A 26388-nucleotide genomic window follows, 5' to 3' on the forward strand; every position below is an offset into this window, starting at 1 on the left:
AATCGTCCAAATGACTCTCTCTTCTCTTTCACTAATAATCTTACTTCTTCATCCCACCACTCACTACCCTTTCTAATCAACCCACCTCCCACTCTTCTCATGCCACAAGCATCTTTTGCGCAATCCATCACTGATTCCCTAAATACATCCCATTCCTTCCCCACTCCCCTTACTTCCATTGTTCTCACCTTTTTCCATTCTGTACTCAGTCTCTCCTGGTACTTCCTCACACAATTCTCCTTCCCAAGCTCACTTACCCTCACCACCCTCTTCACCCCAACATTCACTGTTCTTTTCTGAAAACCCATACAAATCTTCACCTTAGCCTCCACAAGATAATGATCAGACATCCCTCCAGTTGCACCTCTCAGCACATTAACATCCAAAAGTCTCTCTTTTGCATGCCTGTCAATTAACACGTAATCCAATAACGCTCTCTGGCCATCTCTCCTACTTACATACGTATACTTATGTATATCTCGCATTTTAAACCAGGTATTCCCAATCAACAGTCCTTTTTCAGCACATAAATCTACAAGCTCTTCACCATTTCCATTTACAACACTGAACACCCAATGTATACCAATTATTCCCTCAACTGCCACATTACTCATCTTTGCATTCAAATCACCCATCACTATAACCCGGTCTTGTGCATCAAAACCACTAAGACACTCATTCAGCTGCTCCCAAAACACTTGCCTCTCATGATCTTTCTTCTCAGGCCCAGGTGCACATGCACCAATAATCACCCATCTCTCTCCATCAACTTTCAGTTTTCCCATATTAATCGAGAATTTACTTTCTTCCATTCTATCACATACTCCCACAACTCCCACAAACTCCTGTTTGTAAGGCAAGGGAGCAAATGGGAACTTCAGTGAAGGGCGCAAATGGGGAGGTGATAACAAGTAGTGGTGATGTGAGAAGGAGATGGAGTGAGTATTTTGAAGGTTTGTTGAATGTGTTTGATGATAGAGTGGCAGATATAGGGTGTTTTGGTCGAGGTGGTGTGCAAAGTGAGAGGGTTAGGGAAAATGATTTGGTAAACAGAGAAGAGGTAGTAAAAGCTTTGCGGAAGATGAAAGCCGGCAAGGCAGCAGGTTTGGATGGTATTGCAGTGGAATTTATTAAAAAAGGGGTTGACTGTATTGTTGACTGGTTGGTAAGGTTATTTAATGTATGTATGACTCATGGTGAGGTGCCTGAGGATTGGCGGAATGCGTGCATAGTGCCATTGTACAAAGGCAAAGGCGATAAGAGTGAGTGCTCAAATTACAGAGGTATAAGTTTGTTGAGTATTCCTGGTAAATTATATGGGAGGGTATTGATTGAGAGGGTGAAGGCATGTACAGAGCATCAGATTGGGGAAGAGCAGTGTGGTTTCAGAAGTGGTAGAGGTGTGGATCAGGTGTTTGCTTTGAAGAATGTATGCGAGAAATACTTAGAAAAGCAAATGGATTTGTATGTAGCATTTATGGATCTGGAGAAGGGATATGATAAGAGTTGATAGAGATGCTCTGTGGAAGGTATTAAGAATATATGGTGTGGGAGGCAAGTTGTTAGAAGCAGTGAAAAGTTTTTATCGAGGATGTAAGGCATGTGTATGTGTAGGAAGAGAGGAAAGTGATTGGTTCTCAGTGAATGTAGCTTTGCGGCAGGGGTGTGTGATGTCTCCATGGTTGTTTAATTTGTTTATGGATGGGGTTGTTAGGGAGGTGAATGCAAGAGTTTTGGAAAGAGGGGCAAGTATGAAGTCTGTTGTGGATGAGAGAGCTTGGGAAGTGAGTCAGTTGTTGTTCGCTGATCATACAGCGCTGGTGGCTGATTCATGTGAGAAACTGCAGAAGCTGGTGACTGAGTTTGGTAAAGCGTGTGAAAGAAGAAAGTTATGAGTAAATGTAAATAAGAGCAAGGTTATTAGGTACAGTAGGGTTGAGGGTCAAGTCAATTGGGAGGTAAGTTTGAATGGAGAAAAACTGGAGGAAGTAAAGTGTTTTTGATATCTGGGAGTGGATCTGGCAGCAGATGGAACCATGGAAGCGGAAGTGAGTCATAGGGTGGGGGAGGGGGCAAAAATCCTGGGAGCCTTGAAGAATGTGTGGAAGTCGAGAACATTATCTCGGAAAGCAAAAATGGGTATGTTTGAAGGAATAGTGGTTCCAACAATGTTGTATGGTTGCGAGGCGTGGGCTACGGATAGAGTTGTGCGCAGGAGGGTGGATGTGCTGGAAATGAGATGTTTGAGGACAATATGTGGTGTGAGGTGGTTTGATCGAGTAAGTAACGTAAGGGTAAGAGAGATGTGTGGAAATAAAAAGAGCGTGGTTGAGAGAGCAGAAGAGGGTGTTTTGAAATGGTTTGAACACATGGAAAGAATGAGTGAGGAAAGATTGACCAAGAGGATATATGTGTCGGAGGTGGAGGGAACGAGAAGTGGGAGACCAAATTGGAGGTGGAAAGATGGAGTGAAAAAGATTTTGTGTGATCGGGGCCTGAACATGCAGGAGGGTGAAAGGAGGGCAAGGAATAGAGTGAATTGGATCGATGTGGTATACCGGGGTTGACGTGCTGTCAGTGGATTGAATCAGGACATGTGAAGCGTCTGGGGTAAACCATGGAAAGTTGTGTGGGGCCTGGATGTGGAAAGGGAGCTGTGGTTTCGGGCATTATTGCATGACAGCTAGAGACTGAGTGTGAACGAATGGGGCCTTTGTTGTCTTTTCCTAGTGCTACCTCGCACACATGAGGGGGGAGAGGGATGGTATTCCATGTGTGGCGAGTTGGCGATGGGAATGAATAAAGGCAGACAGTGTGAATTGTGTGCATGGGTATATATGTATGTGTCTGTGTGTGTATATATATGTGTACATTGAGATGTATAGGTATGTATATTTGCGTGTGTGGACGTGTATGTGTATACATTGTGTATGGGGGTGGGTTGGGCCATTTCTTTCGTCTGTTTCCTTGCGCTACCTCGCAAACGCGGGAGACAGCAACAAAGCAAAATAATAATAATAATAATATCTATATGTATATGTGCATGTGTGGGTATTTATGTGCGTGTATGTGTATGTGGGTGGGTTGAGAGAGCAGATGAGGTTGTACAGAAATGGTTTGGTCACAAGGAGAGAATGAGTTAGGAAAGATTGACAAAAAGGATATATGTGTCAGAGGTGGAGGGAACGAGAAGTGGGAGACCAAATTGGAGGTGGAAGGTTGGAGCGAAAAAGATTCTGAACGATCGGGGCCTGAACATACTGGAGGGTGAAAGGTGTGCAAGGAATAGAGTGAACTGGAACAATGTGGTATAATGGGGTCAACGTGCTGTCAATGCATTGAACCGAGACATGCAAAGCATCTGGGGTAAACCATGGAAAGTTTTGTGGGGCCTGGATGTGGAAAGGTTGCTGTGGTTTCGGTGCATTACACATGACAGCTAGAGACTGAGTGTGAACAAATGTGGCAATGTGGCCATTGTTATCTTTTCCTACCTCACACATAAATGGGGGAGGGGGTGCCATTTCATGTGTGGCGGGATGGCAGCAGGAATGGATGAAGGCAGTATGTATGAATATGTGTATATATGTTTTTGTATGCATATGTATGTATATGTTGAAATGTGTAGGTATGTATAGGTGCGTGTGTGGGCATTTATGTATATAAATGTGTATGTGGGTGGGTTGGGCCATTCTTTCGTCTGTTTCCTTGTGCTACCTCGCTAACGTGGGAGACAGTAACAAAGTATAATAAACGAAAATAAATAAAATATTCATTTTTATATTCTATTTATTTGATTTATTATACTTTGCCGCTGTCTCCCGCGTTAGCGAGGAAGCGCAAGGAAACAGATGAAAGAATGGCCCAACCTACCCACATACACATGTATATACATACACATACATACCTATGCATCTCAACGTATACATATCTATACACACATAGACATATACATATACACACATGTACATAATTTATACTGTCTGCCCTTATTCATTCCCACTGCCACCCTACCACACATTAAATGAAATCCCCCCCTTCCACATGTGTGCGAGGTAGTGCTAGGAAAGACAACAAAGGCCACATTTATTCACGCTCAGTCTCTAGCTGTCATGTATAATGCACCAAAACCACAACTCCCTTTCCACATCCAGGCCTCACACAACTTTCCATGGTTTACCACAGACGCTTCACATGCCCTGGTTCAATCCATTGACAGCACGTCGCTCCCAATATACAACATTGTTCCAATTCACTCTATTCCTTGCATGCCTTTCACCCTCATGCATGCTGAGACCCTGATCACTCAAAATCTTTTTCACTCCATCTTTCCACCTCCAATTTGGTCTCCCACTTCTCCTCATTCCTTCCACCTCTGACACATATATCCTCTTGGTCAATCTTTTCTCACTAATTCTCTCCATGTGACCAAACCATTTCAAAACACCCTCTTCTGCTCTCTCAACCATACTCTTTTTATTACCACACATCTCTCTTACCCTTTCATTACTTGCTCGACCAAACCACCTCACACCACATATTGTCCTCAAACATCTCATTTCCAGCACATCCATCTTCCTCCGCACAACTCTATCTATAGCCCACGCCTCGCAACCATACAACATTGTTGAAACAACTATTCCTTCAAACATACCCATTTCTGCTTTCCAAGATAACATTCTCAACTTTCACACATTTTTCAATGCTCCCAGAACTTTCGCCCCCTCCCCACCCTAAGATTTACTTCCGCTTCCATGGTTCCATCTGGTGGCTGATTCATGTGAGAAACTGCAGAAGTTGGTGACTGAGTTTGGTAAAGTGTGTGAAAGAAGAAAGTTGAGAGTAAATGTGAATAAGAGCAAGGTTATTAGGTACAGTAAGGCTGAGGGACAAGTCAATTGGGAGGTAAGTTTGAATGGAGAAAAACTGGAGGAAGTGAAGTGTTTTAGATATCTGGGAATGGATTTGGCAGCAGATGGAACCATGGAAGCGGAAGTGAATCATAGGGTGGGGGAGGGGGCAAAAGTTCTGGGAGCGTTGAAGAATGTGTGGAAGTCGAGAACATTATCTCGGAAAGCAAAAATGGGTATGTTTGAAGGAATAGTGGTTCCAACAATGTTATATGGTTGTGAGGCATGGGCTATGGATAGAGGTGTGCGCAGGAGGGTGGATGTGCTGGAAATGAGATGTTTGAGGACAATATGTGGTGTGAGGTAGTTTGATCAAGTAAGTAATAATAGGGTAAGAGAGATGTGTGGTAATAAAAAGAGTGTGGCTGAGAAAATAGAAGAGGGTGATTTGAAATGGTTTGGTCACATGGATAGAATGAGTGAGGAAAGATTGACAAAGAGGATATATGTGTCAGAGGTGGAGGGAATGAGGAGAAGAGGGAGACCAAATTGGAGGTGGAAAGATGGAGTGAAAAAGATTTTGAGTGATCAGGGCCTGAACATGCAGGAGGGTGAAAGGCGTACAAAGAATAGAGTGAATTGGAACGATGTGGTATATCGGGGTTGACATGCTGTTAATGGATTGAACCAGGGCATGTGAAGTGTCTGGGGTAAACCATGGAAAGTTCTGTGGGGCCTGGATGTGGAAAGGGAGCTGTGGTTTCGTTGCATTATTACATGACAGCTAGAGACTGAGTGTGAACGAATGTGGCCTTTGTTGTCTTTTCGTTGCGCTACCTCACACCCATTTGGGGGGACGGGGTTGTTATTTCATGTGTGGCGGAGTGGCGATGGGAATGAATAAGGGCAGACAGTATGAATTATGTACATGTGTATATATGTATATGTCTGTGTGTGTATATATATGTATACATTGAGATGTATAGGTATGTATATTTGCGTGTGTGGACGTGTATGTTTATACATGTGTATGTGAGCGGGTTGGGCCATTTCTTTTGTCTGTTTCCTTGCGCTACCTCGCTAACACGGGAGACAGCGACAAAGCAAAATGAATAAATAAATATATATACATAAATGCTCATACACACATATATAAATATATATACATATCAGCATATACATATTAACATATACATACATATTAATGGACCTGGAGAAGGCATATGATAGAATTGACAAGAGATGCTCTGTGGAAGGTTTTAAGAGTATATGGTGTGTGAGGTAAGTTGCTAGAAGCAGTGAAAAGTTTTCATCGAGGATATAGGGCATGTGTACGAGTAGGAAGGGAGGAAAGTGATTGGTTCTCAGTGAATGTCGGTTTGAAGCAGGGGTGTGTGATGTCTCCATGGTTGTTTAATTAGTTCAAGGATACAGTTGTTAAGGAGGTGTATGTAAGAGTTTTGGAGAGAGGGGCAAGTATGCAATCTGTTGTGGATGAGAGGGTTTGGAAAGTGAGTCAGTTGTTCGCTGATGATGCAATGCTGGTGGCTGATTTGGGTGAGAAACTGCAGGAGCCAGTGACTGAGTTTGGTAAAGTGTGTGAAAGAAGAAAGCTGAGAGTAAATGGAAATAAGAGCAAGGGTGTTAGGTTCAGTAGGGTTGAGGGATAAGTACACTGGGAAGTAAGTCTGAATGGAGAAAAACTGGAGGAAGTTAAGTGTTTTAGATATGTGGGAGTGGATTTGGCAGCGGATGGAACCATGGCAGCAGAAGTGTGTCATGGGGTGGGGAAGGAGGAGAAGGTTCTGGGAGCTTTCAAGAATGTGTGGAAGGCGAGAACATTATCTTGGAGAGCAAAAATGGGTATGCTTTAAGGAATAGTGGTTCCAACAATGTTATGTGGTTGTGAGGCATGGGCTATACATAGGGTTGTGCAGAGGAGGGTGGATGCATTGGAAATGAGATGTTTGAGGACAATATGTGGTGTGAGGTGATTTGATCGAGTGAGTATTGAAAGGGTAAGAGAGCTGTGTGGTAATAAAAAGAGTGTGGTTGAGAGAGCAGAAGAGGGTGTATTGAAATTGTTTGGTCAAATGGAGAGAATGAGTGAGGAAAGATCAAAAAAGAGGATATATGTATCAGAGGTGGAGGGAACAAAAAGTGGGAGACCAAATTGGAGGTGGAAGGATGGAGTGAAAAAGATTTGAGTGATCGGGGCTTGAACATACAGGAGGGAGAAAAGCGTGCAAGGAATAGAGTGAATTGGAAAAGATGTGGTATACCAGGGTCAACGTGCTGTCAATGGATAGAACCAGGGCATGTGATGTGTCTGGGGTAAACCATAGAAAGGTTTGTGGGGCCTGGATGTGGAAAGGGAGCTGTGGTTTCAGTGCATCACACATGACAGTTGGAGACTGAGTGTGAACAAATGTGGCCTTTGTTGTCTTTTCCTACCGCTACCTCACGTGCGCACGAGGAGAGCGGGTGCCAATTCATGTGTGGCAGGGTGGCAGTGGGGATGGATGAAGGCAGCATGTATGAATGTGTACATATGTATATGTCTGTGTATGTATATGTTGAAATATATAGGTAAATATATATATGTGCGTGTGTGGGCGTCTATGTATATACACTTGTATGTGGGTGTGTTGGGCCATTCTTTTGTCTGTTTTATTATGCTACCTCGCTAATACGGGAGACAGCGACAAAGTATAATAAACAACATAAATTAAATATATACACATGTACATATTCATACTTGCCTGCCTTCATCCATTCCTGGCACTACCCCGCCTAACAGGAAACAGCATCGCTACACCCTGCTTCAGCAAGGTAGCGCCAGGAAAACAAACAAAAAAGGCCACATTAATCATTACTTTGGGATAAGTGTTCTACCAGTTTCCAATGAAGCCCTTTGATTCATTACAATCCCCTAAACATGGGATTATCTTTATACCTACAGAAGGTCAAAGTGAATGGGTTAAGAAGCTGGATCACTAGGTAGGAAAGAAACTCCTTCGATAGACAGATTATCTAGTGGAAAGGAAAATAATTATGCAAGTCAGAGGAATCTTCTCTATATGAGTTGAGGTGACCAAAGTGCCACAGGGTTCCATTCTGGGTCCATAACTCTTTTTGATTTATGTAAATGACTTGCCTAGAGGTATGGACTACAACCTAAATATGTCTGCAGAAGATGCAAAGGTTATGAGTAGTGAAAAGTGAGCAAGACTGCATGGGGTGCTAAATGGACTCCAATGTTGGTCTGATACTTAGTTAATGAAATTCAATCCAAGTAAGTAAAAATTAAGAGGATGCAAAAAACTGAAAGTAGGCTTCACTAAGATTACCATTTAGCTGGATATAAGCTTCAAGATTCAGCATGTGAGAAGGATCTGGAGGTTGACTTTATCTCTTATATGTTGCCCCAGTCCCACATTAGGAGAATAGTTAAAGAAAAAAAAATGTTAGCAAATATTAGAATATTTCTAATACATGAATGAGAAAACAGCAAGGTGTTCATATTCTACATAAGACTAAAACCAGACTATGTTTCTCAAGTTTGGTTACTGCACCTAAAGAGGAAATAAGGTCCAGAGGAAGGGAACAAAGATATATCTATCTATATCTCTGATACCCATTCCCTTTGGGAATTTCCTCAAAGAATGTAGCCAGTGCAAAAAGGGTCTCCATTACCGGTGAACCCTAGTACCACTTCTTAACCTTTAGTGCCTCACCTTTAATAGGCCACTGGCAGAGGGCAACTGTAGCATAGTGTTTTCAGATGCTCCTGCCAACTGTTCCTACTGACTTCATTACCTAATGTTCCTTCCAAATGTTTTAACTCACTACTTCGACCTAATGTTTCCATCCAATGTTCCTACCTAAAACTTCTAACTAAAGTTTCTAACTTACACACATGTCTAATGATTCAACTTACTAATTCTAACTATAGCTCCCATCATTTTGCCTTAAGGCAAGGCTAGTGCAGAGCACTCACCACAGCTCAAGGGTAAAGGGGAAGAGTTGTTTGGGAATGTTTTGGGAGTAAATTCAGGGGTTAGTGAGAGGACAAGAGCAAGGGAAGGAGTAAAACTACTCCTGAAACAGGAGTGGTGGAAGTATGTAACAGAGTGTAAGAAAGTAAACTCTATTTTGATATGGGTAAAACTGAAAGTGGATGGAGAGAGATGGGTGATTATTGGTGCATATGCACCTGGGCATGAGAAGAAAGATCATGAGAGGCAAGCATTTTGGGAGCAGATGAGTGAGTGTGTTAGTAGTTTTGATGCTCGAGACCGGGTTATAGTCATGGGTGATTTGAATGCAAAGGTGAGTAATGTGGCAGATGAGGGAATTATTGGTGTACATGGGGTGTTCAGTGTTGTAAATGGAAATGGTGAAGAGCTTGTAGATTTATGTGCTGAAAAAGGACTGCTGATTGGGAATACCTGGTTTAAAAAGAGAGATATACATAAGTATACATATGTAAGTAGGAGAGATGGCCAGAGAGCATTATTGGATTATGTGTTAATTGATAGGTGCACGAAAGACAGACTTTTGGATGTTAATGTGCTGAGAGGTGCAACTGGAGGGATGTCTGATCATTATCTTGTGGAGGCGAAGGTGAAGATTTGTAGAGGTTTGCAGAAAAGAATAGAGAATGTTGGGGAGAAGAGAGTGGTGAGAGTAAGTGAGCTTGGGAAGGAGACTTGTATGAGGAAGTACCAGGAGAGACTATTGAGTACAGAATGGAAAAAGGTGAGAACAAAGGACATATGGGGAGCGGGGGACGAATGGGATGTATTTAGGGAAGCAGTGACGGCTTGCACAAAAGATGCTTGTGGCATGAGAAGATGTGGGAGGCAGGCAGATTAGAAAGGGTAGTGAGTGGTGGGATGAAGTAAGATTATTAGTGAAAGAGAAGAGAGAGGCATTTGGATGAGTTTTGCAGGGAAATAATGCAAATGAGTGGGAGATGTATAAAAGAAAGAGGCAGGAGGCCAAGAGAAAGGTGCAAGAGGTGAAAAAGAGGGCAAATGAGAGTTGGGGTGAGAGAGTATCATTAAATTTTAGGGAGAATAAAAAGATGTTTTGGAAGGAGGTAAATAAAGTGCATAAGACAAGGGAACAAATGGGAACTTCAGTGAAGGCGGTTAATGGGGAGGTGATAAGAAGTAGTGGTGATGTGAGAAGATGGAGTGAGTATTTTGAAGGTTTGTTGAATGTGTTTGATGATAGAATGGCAGATGTAGGGTGTTTTGGTCAAAGTGGTGTGCAAAGTGAGAGAGTTAGGGAGAATGATTTGGTAAACAGAGAAGAGGTAGTAAAAGCTTTGAGGAAGATGAAAGCCGGCAAGGTAGTGGGTTTGGATGGTATTGCAGTGGAATTTATCAAAAAAGGGGGTGACTGTAATGTTGACTGGTTGGTAAGGTTATTTAAAGTATGTATGACTCATGGTGAGGTGCCTGAGTATTGGAGGAATGCTTGCATAGTACCATTGTACAAAGGCAAAGGGGATAAAAGTGAGTGCTCAAATTACAGAGGTATAAGTTTGTTGAGTATTCCTGGTAAATTATATGGGAGGGTATTGATTAAGAGGGTGAAGGCATGTACAGAGCATCAGATTGGGGAAGAGCAATGTGGTTTCAGAAGTGGTAGAGGATGTGTGGATCAGGTGTTTGCTTTGAAGAATGTATTTATTTATTCATTTTGCTTTGTCACTGTCTCCCGCGTTAGCAAGGTAGCGCAAGGAAACAGACGAATGAAAGGCCCAACCCATCCACATACACATGTATATACATACATGTCCACACACGAAAATATACATACCTATACATCTCAACGTATACATGTATATACACATACAGACATATACATACCTATACATCTCAACGTATACATGTATATACACATACAGACATATACATATATACATTCCTATGAGTCCACAGGGAAAATGAAACACGAAATGTTCCCAAGTGCACTTTCGTGTAATAATCACATCATCAGGGGAGACACAAGAGAGAAATATAACAATCAGTTGATATACATCGAAGAGATGAAGCTAGGACGCCATTTGGTAAACATGTGACTCTCCAAAACATGATTACCAAATGGCGTCCTAGCTTCGTCTCTTCGATGTATATCAACTGACTGTTATATTTCTCTCTTGTGTCTCCCCTGATGATGTGATTATTACACGAAAGTGCACTTGGGAACTTTTCGTGTTTCATTTTCGCCATGGACTCATAGGAATATCTTGATCACATGCAAAATTGTGATCCTTTCAAACATATATACATGTGTACATAATTCATACTGTCTGCCTTCATTCATTCCCATCGCCAACCTGCCACACATGTATAACATCCCCCACCCCCCCTCATGTGTGCAAGGTAGTGCTAGGAAAAGACAACAAAGGCCACATTCGTTCACACTCAGTCTCTAGCTGTCATGTAATAATGCACCGAAACCACAGCTCCCTTTCCACATCCAGGCCCCACACAATTTTCCATGGATTACCCCAGACGCTTCACATGCCCTGGTTCAATCCACTGACAGCACATCGACCCCGGTATACCACATCATTCCAATTCACTCTATTCCTTGCACGCCTTTCACCCTCCTGCATGTTCAGGCCCCGATCACACAAAATCTTTTTCACTCCATCTTTCCACCTCCAATTTGGTCTCCCACTTCTCCTCATTCCCTCCACCTCTGACACATATATCCTCTTAGTCAATCTTTCCTCGCTCATTCTCTCCATGAGACCAAACCATTTCAAAACTCCCTCTTCTGCTCTCTCAACCACACTCTTTTTATTTCCACACATCTCTCTTACCCTTACATTACTTACTTGATCAAACCACCTCACACCACATATTGTCCTCAAACGTCTCATTTCCAGCACATCCACCCTCCTACACACAACTCTATCTATAGCCCACGCCTCATAGCCATACAACATTGTTGGAACCACTATTCCTTCAAACATACCCATTTTTGCTTTCCGAGATAATGTTCTCGACTTCCAAACATTCTTCAAGGCTCCCTGAATTTTTCGCCCCCTCCCCACCCTATGATTCACTTCCGCTTCCATGGTTCCATCCGCTGCCAAATCCACTCCCAGATATCTAAAACACTTTACTTCCTCCAATTTTTCTCCATTCAAACTTACCTCCCAAATGACTTGACCCTCAACCTTACTGTACCTAATAACCTTGCTCTTATTCACATTTACTCTTAACTTTCTTCTTTCACACACTTTACCAAACTCAATCACCAGCATCTCCAGTTTCTCACATGAATCAGCCACCAGCGCTGTATCATCAGTGAACAACAACTGACTCACTTCCCAAGCTCTCTCATCCACAATAGACTGCATACTTGCCCCTCTTTCCAAAACTCTTGCATTCACCTCCCTAACAACCCCATCCATAAACAAATTAAACAACCATGAAGACATCACACACCCCTGCCGCAAACCTACATTCACTGAGAACCAATCACTTTTCTCTCTTCCTACACGTACACATGCCTTACATCCTCGATAAAAACTTTTCACTGCTTCTAACAACTTGCCTCCCACACCATATATTCTTAATACCTTCCACAGAACATCTCTATCAGCTCTATCATATGCTTGCTCCAGATCCATAAATGCTACATACAAATCCATTTGCTTTTCTAAGTATTTCTCACATACATTCTTCAAAGCAAACACCTGATCCACACATCCTCTACCACTTCTGAAACCACGCTGCACTTCCCCAATCTGATGCTCTGTACATGCCTTCACCCTCTCAATCAATACCCTCCCATATAATTTACCAGGAATACTCAACAAACTTATACCTCTGTAATTTGAGCACTCACTCTTATCCCCTTTGTACAATGGCACTATGCACGCATTCTGCCAATCCTCAGGCACCTCACCATGAATCATACATACATTAAATAACCTTACCAACCAGTCAACAATACAGTTATCCCCCTTTTTAATAAATTCCACTGCAATGCCATCCAAACCTACTGCCTTGCCGGCTTTCATCTTCCGCAAAGCTTTTACTACCTCTTCCTTGTTTACCAAATCATTTTCCTTAACCCTCTCACTTTGCACAGCACTTCGACCAAAACACCCTATATCTGCCACTCTATCATCAAACACATTCAATAAACCTTCAAAATACTCACTCCATCTCCTTCTCACATCACCACTACTTGTTATCACCTCCCCATTTGTGCCCTTCACTGAAGTTCCCATTTGTTCCCTTGTCTTATGCACTTACATACGTACACTTATGTATATCTTGCTTTTTAAACCAGGTATTCCCAATCACCAGTCCTTTTTCAGCACATAAATCTACAAGCTCTTCACCATTTCCATTTACAACACTGAACACCCCATGTATACCAATTATTCCCTCAACTGCCACATTACTCACCTTTGCATTCAAATCACCCATCACTATAACCAGGTCTTGCGCATCAAAACCACTAACACACTCATTCAGCTGCTCCCAAAACACTTGCCTCTCATGATCTTTCTTCGCAGGCCCAGGTGCATATGCACCAATAATCACCCATCTCTCTCCATCATCTTTCAGTTTTACCCATATTAATCTAGAATTTACTTTCTTACATTCTATCACATACTCCCACAACTCCTGTTTCAGGAGTAGTGCTACTCCTTCCCTTGCTCTTGTCCTCTCACTAACCCCTGACTTTACTCCCAAGACATTCCCAAACCACTCTTCCCCTTTACCCTTGAGCTTCGTTTCACTCAGAGCCAAAACATCCAGGTTCCCTCAAACATACTACCTATCTCTCCTTTTTTCTCATCTTGGTTACATCCACAAACATTTAGACACCCCAATCTGAGCCTTCGAGGAGGATGAGCACTCCCCGCGTGACTCCTTCTTCTGTTTCCCCTTTTAGAAAGTCAAAATACAAGGAGGGGAGGGTTTCTGGCCCCGCACTCCCGTCCCCTTTAGTCGCCTTCTACGACACATGAGGAATGCGTGGGAAGTATTCTTTCTCCCCTATCCCCATGTGAGAAATGTATGTGAGAAATACTTAGAAAAGGAAATGGATTTGTATGTAGCATTTATGGATCTGGAGAAGGCATATGATAGAGTTGATAGAGATGCTCTGTGGGAGATATTAAGAATACATGGTGTGGGGGCAAGTTATTAGAAGCAGGGAAAAGTTTTCATCGAGGATGTAAGGCATGTGTACGTGTAGGAAGAGAGGAAAGTGATTGGTTCTCAGTGAATGTTGGTTCATGGCAGGGGTGTGTGATGTCTCCATGGTTGTTTAATTTGTTTATGGATGGGGTGGTTAGGGAGGTGAATGCAAGAGTTTTGGAAAGAGGGGCAAGTATGCAATCTGTTGTGGATGAGAGAACTTGGGAAGTGAGTCAGTTGTTGTTCGCTGATGATACAGTGCTGGTGGCTGATTCAGGTGAGAAACTGCAGAAGCTGGTGACTGAATTTGGTAAAGTGTGTGAAAGAAGAAAGTTGAGAGTAAATGTGAATAAGAGCAAGGTTATTAGGGACAGTAGGGTTGAGGGACAAGTCAAATGGGAGATAAGTTTGAATGAAGAAAAACTGAAGGAAGTGAAGTGTTTTAGATATCTGGGAGTGGATTTGGCAGCGGATGGAACCATGGAAGCAGAAGTGAATCATAGGGTGGGGGAGGGGGCGAAAGTTCTGGGAGCATTGAAGAATGTGTGGAAGTCGAGAACATTATCTCGGAAAGCATAAATGGGTATGTTTGATGGAATTGTGGTTCCAACAATGTTATATGATTGTGAGGCATGGGCTATAGATAGAGTTGTGCGGAGGAGGGTGGATGTGCTGGAAATGAGGTGTTTGAGGACAATATGTGGTGTGAGGTGGTTTGATCGAGTAAGTAATAATTGGGTAAGAGAGATGTGTGGTAATAAAAAGAGTGTGGTTGAGAGAGCAGAAGAGGGTGTTTTGAAATGGTTTGGTCACATGGGGAGAATGAGTGAGGATAGACGGCGACAAAGAAAAATAATAAAATTATAATAATAAATCTATCTATGTATATCTAAGTATTAAAGTTCTACAATGTCATCATTACCACTCATAGCAAGTTACTAACACAAATGCCATCCACTCTGATTATCAAATCTATTCCATCTATCTATACCTTTGATGCCTGTACCCTAAGGAAACTCTCATCAAAGGGGTGGACAAAGCAAAAGAGTCTCCACTTATTCTTGTCCCTACATGCCTCCCTCGCATACACTATTCCATGTATTCTTCCACAGTCTCTTTCCCTCCAGTACTCTTCCACTCTATTTCCTGATGTCACAAGTGGTCTTCACACCAACCCCTTTAATCATACACTCTCCTTTTAACTTCTTAATCTTTCATTCTTTCTACACCCACAAACACTTCAAAGTATGTTTCATCCACTTTACAACTCCAAAATTCACCCCTTTACATTCCTTGATATACACCCCATCATTTCCTTCTTCATTCCTGCTGGTTCATTTCCACAGCCTGGATTCTTGACCTTTATGATTAACTTCATGGCTATGTTTTGGCTGCATAGGTTAGAGTTGGAGGATTATGCTGTCCTTTAATTCTCTTTTCTTTATTCCATACTTACAACACCACCCTACATTATTCTATTAAGGAACCCAATGACTCTTCTACCCTGCCCTATTCTCTCTCCTTCTATATCACCAAACTTACCCAAGATAGCACCTCAATTCTTTCAATTCTTCCAGTCTTTCTCCCTCCATATCTACAACACAGTTTAGTACACTTTCTTTCCTCAACAGTGTTGCAAAATCTGCACTTTCACTCTATTTACTTTCAAACACCATTACTTTATTTTTACTTGCATTTATCTTCAATTGCCTATGCTTACACATGTCATAAAACAAACTTACAACCCTCTGTACCTCCTCTTCAATCTCAGCAAACAACACAGTATCATTAACAAACAGGCTTGCCACTAGGAACCACAACTCACCATCACACTCCATCTCTGCACCCCCTTTCCCTCATTTTGTTTTCATCTCTCTGATCAACTGCTCTCTTGTTTTTCTCACATTATTAACTTCCTTCCAAAACTTTCATATTCTCCCTTAAGTCTATCAACTTCCTTCCAAAACTTTCATATTCTCCCTCAAGTCTATCAAATTCCTTCCAAAACTTTCATATTCTCCCTTAAGTCTGCTGCTACTCACTAACCCCAACTCAATTACTTTCAAGTCCATGCAGCGATCTCCTAATCACTCACACTCTTCCCCTATAAGTAAAATCCATACACCTCTATTTTTTCTTTCACAAGCAACTTAACTTCATCATCCCACCTTTCACTACCCTTTCTAACATTCCCATCTTCCATCTACTGCGTGCCAAACATTCTTCTCACATATGTCAGCACTACTATAAATACCTCCCATTCCTCATCCATTCCATGTATCTTTTCACAGAAGCCTCAAAGCTCACTTACTTTCATCAACCTTTTCTCACCTATATCATTTCCTCTTTTCCAAACATCTCTACAAATCTTCACCCTTGCCTCCACCAGGCAATGAACAGACATCCCACCAGCTATCACTCTCAGTATATTAATTCCAAGTCTCTCTCTTTTGCACGTCTATCAGTTAGCACTTAATCCAAAAATACCTGCTTACCATCTTACCAACCTAACATATACTTATGAATGATCCTCTTTTAAAACCAGGTATTCCTAGTCACTAAACTCTTCAGCACACAACTCTGTAAGCTCTATATCTCTTCCATTCACTTTACTGAATACCCTTAGCTTCACAACTAAACCAAAAACTGCCACATTTCTAAATATTGCATCCAAATCACTCATCGGTAATTCCTAATCTCTCAAATCTATAATGCTCACACACCCACTCACCTCCCCCCAAAACACTCACTTCTCTTCATGAGTCCTCTCATGGCCAGATGCACAGGCATTAATAATCACCCACCTCTCATAGTCCACTTTCATCTTTACCTAAATCAGTATGGGGCTCACTTCCATTCATTATTTCACATATTCCCACAATTCCTCTTTCAGCAGATATGCTATCCCTTCTTTAGCTCTATCCCTCACACTAACCCCAAACTTTACTCAAAACGTTACCAAACCATTTTTCCCCTTTACAAATTGAGCTTTGTTTCAGTCAGAACAAGAATATCCAGGTTCCTGTCCTCAAACATGCAACTTCTCTCTCCTTTTTCATTTTGGTTATATCCATGCACATTCAAACACCCCTGACTTAGCTTTCCAGGAGGATAAGCACTCCTTGTTTGGCTCCTTCTGCTCTGTCTTTTACAAATTGAAATACAAGGAGAAGAAGGTTTCCAACTACAAGTTCCCATCCCTCTTAGTTGTCTTCTACAACATGCAGGAAATAAGTGGGAAATATTCTTCTTCCCCTACCCCCAAGGGATAGTATAGCTAAAAGAGAGTATCTGCATAGGCTCTTCCCAAAAAAATATATCATTCAGCACACAGCAATTTCTAGGTTGCCCAGGAAATGGGGAATAGTTATCATGCATCTGGTAACTTCCTTGGCATGTCTATAGACAGACTGGACCACTTTATAGTAAAGATTAATAAAACAGATTTTTTACAAGTTCAATGTTTTCCATGTTACTATCCATTCTCTAGCTATTATATGTAATGCCCAAAAACTACAGCCCCTTATCTAAAACCAGGCCTCACCAAACTTCATGCTTTCCCCTAGCTGCTTCACATGCCCTGGTTCAGTCCATTGAAAGTTCATCGACCCCTGTATGCCACATTCCCCCAATTCACTCCAAACTATGCATGTTTTTCACCCTCCTGCATGTTCAAGCCCCAAGGACTCAAAATCTGTTTCACTCCAGCCCTCCATTACCAATTTGGTATCCTCCCTGTCCCCTCCACTTTTTACACATATATCCTCTTTGTCAACCTCTCTTTACTCATTCTCTCAATATATTCAAACCATTTTAGCACACCCACTTCACCTCTCTCAACCATACCTCTTGATATTACCATACCTCTTTCTTACCCTGTCATTACTTACTCAATTAACATTTCATTGCCAACATATCCACCCTCTTCCATATATTCTCATCTGTAGCCCATGCCTCGCAATCCATACAAAACTGTTGGCAGTACAATACCTTCAAACATACCCCTTTTTGCCCTCCGAGATTGTGACCTCTCTCTCCACACATTCCTCAATGCTCCTAAAACCTTCTCCCCCTCACTCACTTTCATGGTTTCATTTGCTGCTGATGTCCACTCTCAGGTATCACAAAGGACTTCACATCCTAATGATTTTCTCCTTTCAAACCCAAACACATGACTAAACTGTCTCTCTGCTCTGCTAACCTGAGTAACATTGCTATTATTCACATTTTCTCTCAGCTTTCTCTTTTCACACACACTCTCAAACTCACACACCGACTTATGTAGCTTCTCACTCAAATCTGCCACAAGTCCTGTGTCATCAGCAAACAACTAACTCACTTCCCAAGCTCCATCATCCCCTACAGACTGCACACTGACCCACTCTCCAAGACCTATGCATTCACCTTCCTCATCATCAAATCCAATACCAATTTAAACAGCTACAGTAACATCACACGCCCAGCCACAGACCTATCTTCACCAGGAACCAATCATACTCCTCTCTATCCACTTACACACATGCCTTACTTTCTTGATACAAATTCTTCACTGCTTACTAACAGCTTTCCTCCCCTAACATATATTCATCAAACTTTCCACACAGCATCTCTACCAACCATTTCATATGCTTTCTCCAGATTCATAAATGCCACATGCAGATCCTTTTGTTTCTGCAAGAATTTCTCACACACACTCTTCAGAAGCAAACAACTGACCCACACTTCCTCCACCACTTCTGAAACCAAACTGTTCCTCCCCAGTCTGAGGCTCTGCTCTTTCAATCACCTCTCACCATTACAAGTCTATACAGCTCACCTGTTACAATCGACAAACTTATATCTCAGTAAACAGAAGACTCACCATTGTCCCCCTTGCCTTTAAACAATGACACTAAACATATAGGCACTTCATCATGATCCATACATATGCTGAAAACCCTAACTATCCAATCATTAACAGAGTCAACCCATTTCTTACGAAGCTGAACTGCCATATAATCCATTCTAGTTACCTTCCCATGATCCACTTTATGCAAGGCTTTCACCATCCCTTCTCTTTTCATCAAAGCCCTTGCCATGACTCTTTCACTTCACATACTTATCAAATCCAAACACCCTAAATCTGCAACCTTATCACATTAAGCACATTCACCAATGCTTCAAAGTACTCACTCCATCTCCTCTTCACCACATTACTGCCTGTTATCACTTCCCCATCCACCCCCTTCGCTGATGTTCCCACTTGTTGTCTTGTCACATTATTAACCTCCTTCCCAAACATCTTATTCTTCCCAAAGTTTGCAAATACTCACTCACCCTGGTTCTCATTTTCCCTCTTTTTCAGCCCCTACATCTTCCTCTGACCTCCTGCCACTTACTCTTGTACATCTCTCAATTACTCACACTCCTTCCTTGTAAGTACTGCCCAAACACCTCTCTCTAATCTTTCATGAACAACTTTATGTCATAATTCCACCACACACAACCCTTTCTCATCTGCCCATATCCCACCTTCCACATGCCACACACTTGTCTCACACATGCTAGTGCAGCTTCCCTAAATATCTCCCATTCCTCAACCACTCTCCTAGTTTTGTTTCCTTTCAACTTCTGCAATTTTACAAATAATCTCTCCTGATATTTCTCCACACATCCCTTTTTCAAGCCCACTTACTTTCATTACCCTCTACTCATCCATATAATTTACTCTTTTCCAAAAACCTCTACAAAATGTTCACCCATGCTTCCATGATTAGACCGCACCAGATGCCTCTCTCAGTTAAGTCACTTTCAAGCTCTCTTTTGCAAGCTAGTCAATTAGAATGTAGTCTAATAGTATCCACTTCCCATCTTTCCTTATCACCCATATATACTTGCATATGTCCCTTTTTTAAACCAGGTACAGGGATCTCCTAATTTACACATATGTAATTCATGCCATGCTTAGAATAACGCAAACAGTCCATTTACACCTTTTTTATAAGTTAGGCGGGCTTAAGCTTAGAATAATGTGATCATCATTCGGCTGGCAGTGCTGTGGCATAGCATTGCTTGGGCTATGCGAGAAGCACACTCTCACTATATTTGATGAGGACAACTCAAACAAAGAATGGAGTTCAAAGGTAGCCTGAAATGTCCAAGCTGACATCAGGTGCAATAAAAAAATACACGATGAGGAGACAATGAAGTCTCAACAAAATATGCTAGATCTCTTTTTAAAGAAAAAGAACACTCGTCAGGAGGACCATCCATCAACATCTCATGACATAATAGCAGAACTCACTGGACCACCACCACCACCACCACCACCTTTCAAAACTACATCATCTGACCCAGATGAACCCCTTCCCCAGTAACTCCTTCACTCACTGACTCCCTCTCTATCAACACCAGCAAGCAATTAAGAAACAGCAGTAAATGTAAGTGTTGGAATTGTAATTCTTTTTTTCCATTTTTATTAACAAAATTCATTGTAGAGTATGTAAATTTAGTATTTTATATTTCCTGATATGTGTATACAGTAGTTTTCCAATGGTATATATTCAGTGCTGTCTTATCAATATAAAAACCCCTAATTTCCATTACTTACATTACTGGATTATTGTGTTTTTGATTAATGTGACAGTTTTATTAACGTAACTACTGAGTACATCGAGAGGTACCTGTATTTCCAATCATCAATCCTTTTTCAGCACACAAATCTACAAGCTGTTCACAATTTTGAGTCACCTTACTGAATACCCACATCCCCCACTCCCTCAAATTTATAACTTTAATTACCAAATTACTCATCTTTACATTTAAATCACCCATCACTAATACTCAGTCTCTTGCATCAAAACTGCTGACACACTCACTCCACTACTCCCAAAACACTTACTTCTCATTGTCTTTCTTCTCATGGCCAGGTGCATAAGCATGAATTATTATCAACCTCTTATAATCTATTTTCATTTTAACCCACATCAGTCTGCAGCTCGCTTACACTCTTTCACATAATCCCAAAACTTCTGCTCCAGCAGTAATGCTGCCCCTTCCTTGGCTATCACTCTCTCACTAACCCCTGACTTTAACCCTTAGACACTGACATCCCATTCTGATCCCTTACCCTTGAGGTTTGTTTCTTTCAGAGCTAGAACATTCAGGTTGCCTTCTTCAATCATACTACCTCCCTCTCCTTTCTTCTCATCTTGGTTACATCAGCATACATTCAAACATCAAGCCATGAGCCTTTGAGGAGGATAAGAATACTTTGCCTGGCTCCCTCCAATGTCCTATCTTTTAGAAATTGTATTACAAGAATGGGAGGGCTTCCATTCCCCAGCTCCCACCCCTCTTACCTGCCCCCTATAGCACAAAGGGAATAAGTGGGAAGAGCTCTTTTTTCCCTATCCCAGGGATAGTATATAGTATGGTGCAATATCTTCCCAAAAGGATATTATCCCAATAATTTCCATCCTGCTAAGGAAATGGATGATATATTGTGGGTCTGTCATCACGCACCGAGCAATTTCTCAAGTGTGTCTACAGAGAGATAGGGATACCTTTTTGTAGTACAGGATAGTGACAGAATTGAATCTACAATATAATTAGATGACAGAAGTTAGGTATGGACTAAGTGATTAAGAATAATAAACTGCAAATGAAATGCTTAGAGCCAACAGATATAACAGCACACCATCAAGATCAGCAGAGTGGTGAGCATTACTTTAGTCAAAAATTTCCCTCATAAATTTTTTTTCACACTTGTTCATCGTTTCCTGCATTACTGTGGCAGTGCCAGTTACAGACAAAGTAAAGGTCTTATTCACTCACACTCATTGTCTGACCATCTCCCATATTGCACTAAAACTACAGCTCCTATCCACAACCAGACCCTACAGACCTTCCTGCTGCTTCCCCCTGATGCTTCACATGCCCAAGTAAATATTCATTGAAAAATAATGTTTTATGCTATATCTTCTAAATGCAAAGTGAATATAAAAGAATATTGTTACACAGTGAATTACACAGAATAAAAATCTGAATACTAGTAGCATTAGGAAATACTTAAAATTCCTTAGCAAGTACACCCTCCAAAATACACATAAAGCCAGATTGACTAGTCCTAGAAATTTCCAAGAAAGACAAGTTTTGCAAGTTCAATAGTAGGTAATATGCCATTTGTTTTCACCAATAATGATCTTCCTCACATTGTTTCTTTATTTACTGATTTCCCTTAACTCAAATCAGAAATGAAGGCAGGTACAGAACCTATTACCCATTACATTATACTGTTAAAACATGACAATCCCTATTCTGGTCGACTGGGGTCTACCATTTTCACAGAAATTTCTTCTACTGGCAAAATAAATCTTTAAATGATAAAATAGTGGACTGCCACAATTGTGTAATTCAAGAATTAATTACATACACCAGTGTAATCAATTACTTAGTAACAAATTCAACACAGTATGAAACATTATCATTTATTAATCACAATACAAACTCTCATCCAAAGGTTCAAGATAAACCACTCTTGGCCTTCTAGTTGGACAGCCCTGCTCTATGCCATGCTTTCAAGAGAGAGTCCTGTTTGCATGTCAAAAACCATTATTAGTCTCCATACTACAGGAATGTTTAATCTGAAGCACAACCCTCACATCATATTTACTCACTTGTTTCTGATTCTTGGGCGAGTGTTCATCCAGCTTTGGTTTTTAGATGGGACAGATGTCAAGTCTATAGAATATTCTGTAAGTCTACATATCTTTCCATTTCAAATCATGTATAAACCTGATGATGAGATATGGCCCATTCTCAACATATATTTTTACTGGTATCTTAAAGGCCTTAGGTAAGAATAAAGAACCAATCATTATGTTTCAAAACATTATGAATGCTTTCGTTATGAATACCAAAAGACTAATACAGATGTTTTCGCGACTATTGGTCTTAGGTTTCCTCAATCCTCTAGTGTCTTCCTTCAGTAATTTTCCCTTAACATGTTCAGTTTTACACTTCAAATGGCAACATTCATTATTTCCCTTTTTTTGTCTGATACACTTTGGCACATGTATTTTTTCCTACTAAACTCATTGATTGTGGAAAATTACATGCCCAATATCAGTTCTGAGGAGGTACATGTTTCAATGGTTTTATAACAAGCACAGTGTTATTATCTATACATCTCTTCCTCTCTTTTCATCTAAAACATTCACTTTATCAACATAAAAGTCATGTTCATAATTTTACCAATAGCCTTCTCTTGACAATCTGATCATGTCCTCCATGTGCAAATTCAAATCTTCGAATGCTGCAAAAGTGAACTTTACTTTTGCTTACTGTTTTGCAAAACCTTTTCAGACATTCATTCAGGAAAGTGTGAAAAGATAAATAATAAAGAATTCTGAACATTTTTCACTCATAAACAACACATCAGGTCTGTGGCTGAGAATGTGAGATGGTGCTTTCACCTCTCTCACCCAAAGAATTACTGTTTGCCATACATTACACTACAACCAGTTATATGCAGCCATAGAAAATATCTTGTATATCTGAACAAGCTCTTGTACTTTATCACATTTCTGCAATAAACGGTGCCCACTATCAAGGGAAGATCTCTGAAGCTTTCTTCTCACAGAGTTGCTGTTCCTTATATGTTAGTTCAAAATTAGCAAAAATCTCACCTTCATACTGGAAGTCCGGAGATGGCATATGTTCTTTCTTTTCTCTTTTAAATACTGTCTGAAATTTAAGATTAAGAATAATTTAGGGCTGGCTGCACATATTCTTCTGGGAATCCTTACTTAATATTCTTGTTCACTTTTTTCTTGGCCTCTCTCTCTTTCTCACTAATCTCTTGCAGAGTTCTTGTTTCCTTATGACAATCATTCTGAACCATGATAATTATCTGATAATGTTTTATTTTCTCAAAGTATACAAGTGACATTCAAATAACATAAGAAATATCTAAGAGTATAACATATATGAAATTCATAATGGTTGTTATCAGTTGAAGAAATGGGCAAATGTCATACCTCGTACCTATCTACAAGAAAGGAGACTGAGAAAAGGCACTGAATTACAGAGCAGTCTTTCTGACAAGTGTGGTCTGTTAAGTTCTAGCAAGGATAATTAGAAAGCAAATGGAAGACTTTCTACTGAATAAAAATTACCTGAACGGAAGCCATTGCTGGTTCAGGAAAAGGTCATATGTAACTAATCTCTTTGATTCTTACAAGACAATAGGCTCAAACTTAGACATAAAGGACTGCCAGAAAGAATTCAAAACTATACAACACAAGAGGCTGATTAAGAAGCTAGATCACATGGCAGAAATAAGGGGAAGAGTCCAATGATGGATAGATCATTGTAGTGGAACAAAGGGCACATATCAGGGGAGCCTTCTCCAAATGGGGGGGGTCAACAACGGTGAGCTGTAGGGCTCTGTTTTGAGGCCTGTACTCTTCTTGATCTATGTGAATTACCTGCTAGTATGTATGGACTCCTACCAGAAAACTTATGAAGATGTTGCAGAAGTCATGAGGAAAGTGAAAAGTTTAGGGGACCTAAACAAACCAAAGATGGTTTGATATGTCACAGATGAAATTCAACCCCCAAAAAATGTAATGTAATGAGAATGGGGAGTATAAAAAGGATAAAGAGTGAAAGAAAACCTCAAAAGGTTTCTCACATAGTGAAAAATAAGCTTCAGGATTCTAAGTACAAAGAGGACTTAGGAGTCAATATCATCCCTAACCTGTTGCCAGCTGTCCACCAACAGAAAAACTGTTGGGGAAAAAACTGTCAGCTGGCAAATAATGCAATAGCTTTCAAGTATATGGATAAGGATATATCTAGGAAGCTATTCATGTCATACATAAGGCCAAACTAGTGCAAGCTTTCTTAACTTTGGTCACATAAAGAGACACAAAGGGCATATAGAGAAGGTTCAGAGGAGGCCAACAAAGATAGTACCCAAATTACAAAACCTGAGATGCATGGAAAGCCTAACCTACAAGCCTTAAATTTATCCATCCTGGAAGAGAGGAGTGATGGGTAAGATAATCACAACATTCAAGCTTTTAAACAAGACTGATGAACGAATTCAGAAGTTCGTGGCATTAGAAAACCAAAGGATGAACACAGCAAGAAATTAAATAAAACTTGTTACATGACGAAAGACATGGTTAATGCAGACAGCAAACACAAATTCAAGGAGCTGTCCTTGGGCACTTCATCATGATCCATACATACACTGAATATCCTTACAAACCAATCAACAACACAGTCACCCCCTTTTCTTAATAAACTGCACTGCAATACCATCTAAACCCACTGCCTTGCCAGCTTTCATCTCCCACAGACCTTTCACTATCTCTTCTCTGTTTACCAAACCATTCTCCATGACCCTCTCACTTTGCATACCACCCTGACTAAACCACCCAATATCTGCCACTCTATCATCAAACACGTTCAACAAACTTTCAAAATACTCACTCCATCTCCTCCTCACTTCATCACTACTTGTTATTCCCTCCTCATTTGCATCCTTCACCGATGTTCTCGATTTTCTTACACATGTTATTTACCTCCTTCCAAAACATCCTTTTATTCTCCTTGAAATCTAATGATACTCTCTCACCCCAACTCTCATTTACCCTCTTTTTCACCTCTTACACCTTTCTGTTGACCTGCAGCTTTCTTTTATACCTCTCCCAGTCATTTGCACTACTTCCCTGCAAGAATCGTCCAAACGACTCTCTCTTCTCACACTAACATCCTTACTTCTTCATATACGCATATATATACATAAACTCCCATACATGCACATATACATATATACACATGTACATATTCATACTTGCTTGCCTTAATCCATTACTGGCGCTACCCTGCCCCACAGGAAACAGCATCGCTACCCCCTGCTTCAGTGAGGTATTGCCAGGAAAGCAGACAAAAAGGCCACGTTTGTTCACACTCAGCCTCTAGCTGTCAAGTGTAATGTACAAAACCACAGCTCCCTATCCACATCCAGGTCTCACAGACCTTTCCATGGTTTACCCCAGACATTTCACATGCCCTAGCTCAGCCCGTTGACAGCACATTGACCCCAGTATACCACATTGTTCTAATTCACTCTATTCCTTGCATGCCTCTCACCCTCCTGTATGTTCAGGCCCCAATTGCTCAAAATCTTTTTCACTCCATCCTTTCAAGTCTCCTGCTTCTCCTTGTCCTCTCCACCTCTGACACATATGTCCTCTTTGTCAATCTTTCCTCGCTCATCCTCTCAATATGTCCAAAACATTTCAACACACCCTCTTCTGCTCTCTCAACAACACTCTTTTTATTACCTCACATCTCTC

General features: G+C 40.9%; 1 protein-coding gene across 2 annotated transcripts in view; it reads right to left on the bottom strand.

Annotated features, from left to right (window-relative positions):
* Window positions 1-26388, bottom strand: part of LOC139750918 (uncharacterized) — a 51673-nt gene that overhangs the window by 5800 nt on the left and 19485 nt on the right. Inside the window, exon 3 of one of the 2 annotated variants that reach the window (XM_071665809.1) lies at window positions 10984-23764. The exons of the other annotated variant lie outside the window; for it this stretch is intronic. Within the exon in view, the coding sequence (XP_071521910.1) occupies window positions 23627-23764 (138 nt within the window). The 3' untranslated portion in view covers window positions 10984-23626. Of the gene's footprint in view, window positions 1-10983; window positions 23765-26388 lie in introns of those variants that run through there. 2 annotated transcript variants of the gene reach the window in all.

Source organism: Panulirus ornatus, chromosome 10 (genome assembly GCF_036320965.1).
Source record: "Panulirus ornatus isolate Po-2019 chromosome 10, ASM3632096v1, whole genome shotgun sequence".
In the NCBI taxonomy this organism is placed as follows: domain Eukaryota; kingdom Metazoa; phylum Arthropoda; class Malacostraca; order Decapoda; family Palinuridae; genus Panulirus; species Panulirus ornatus.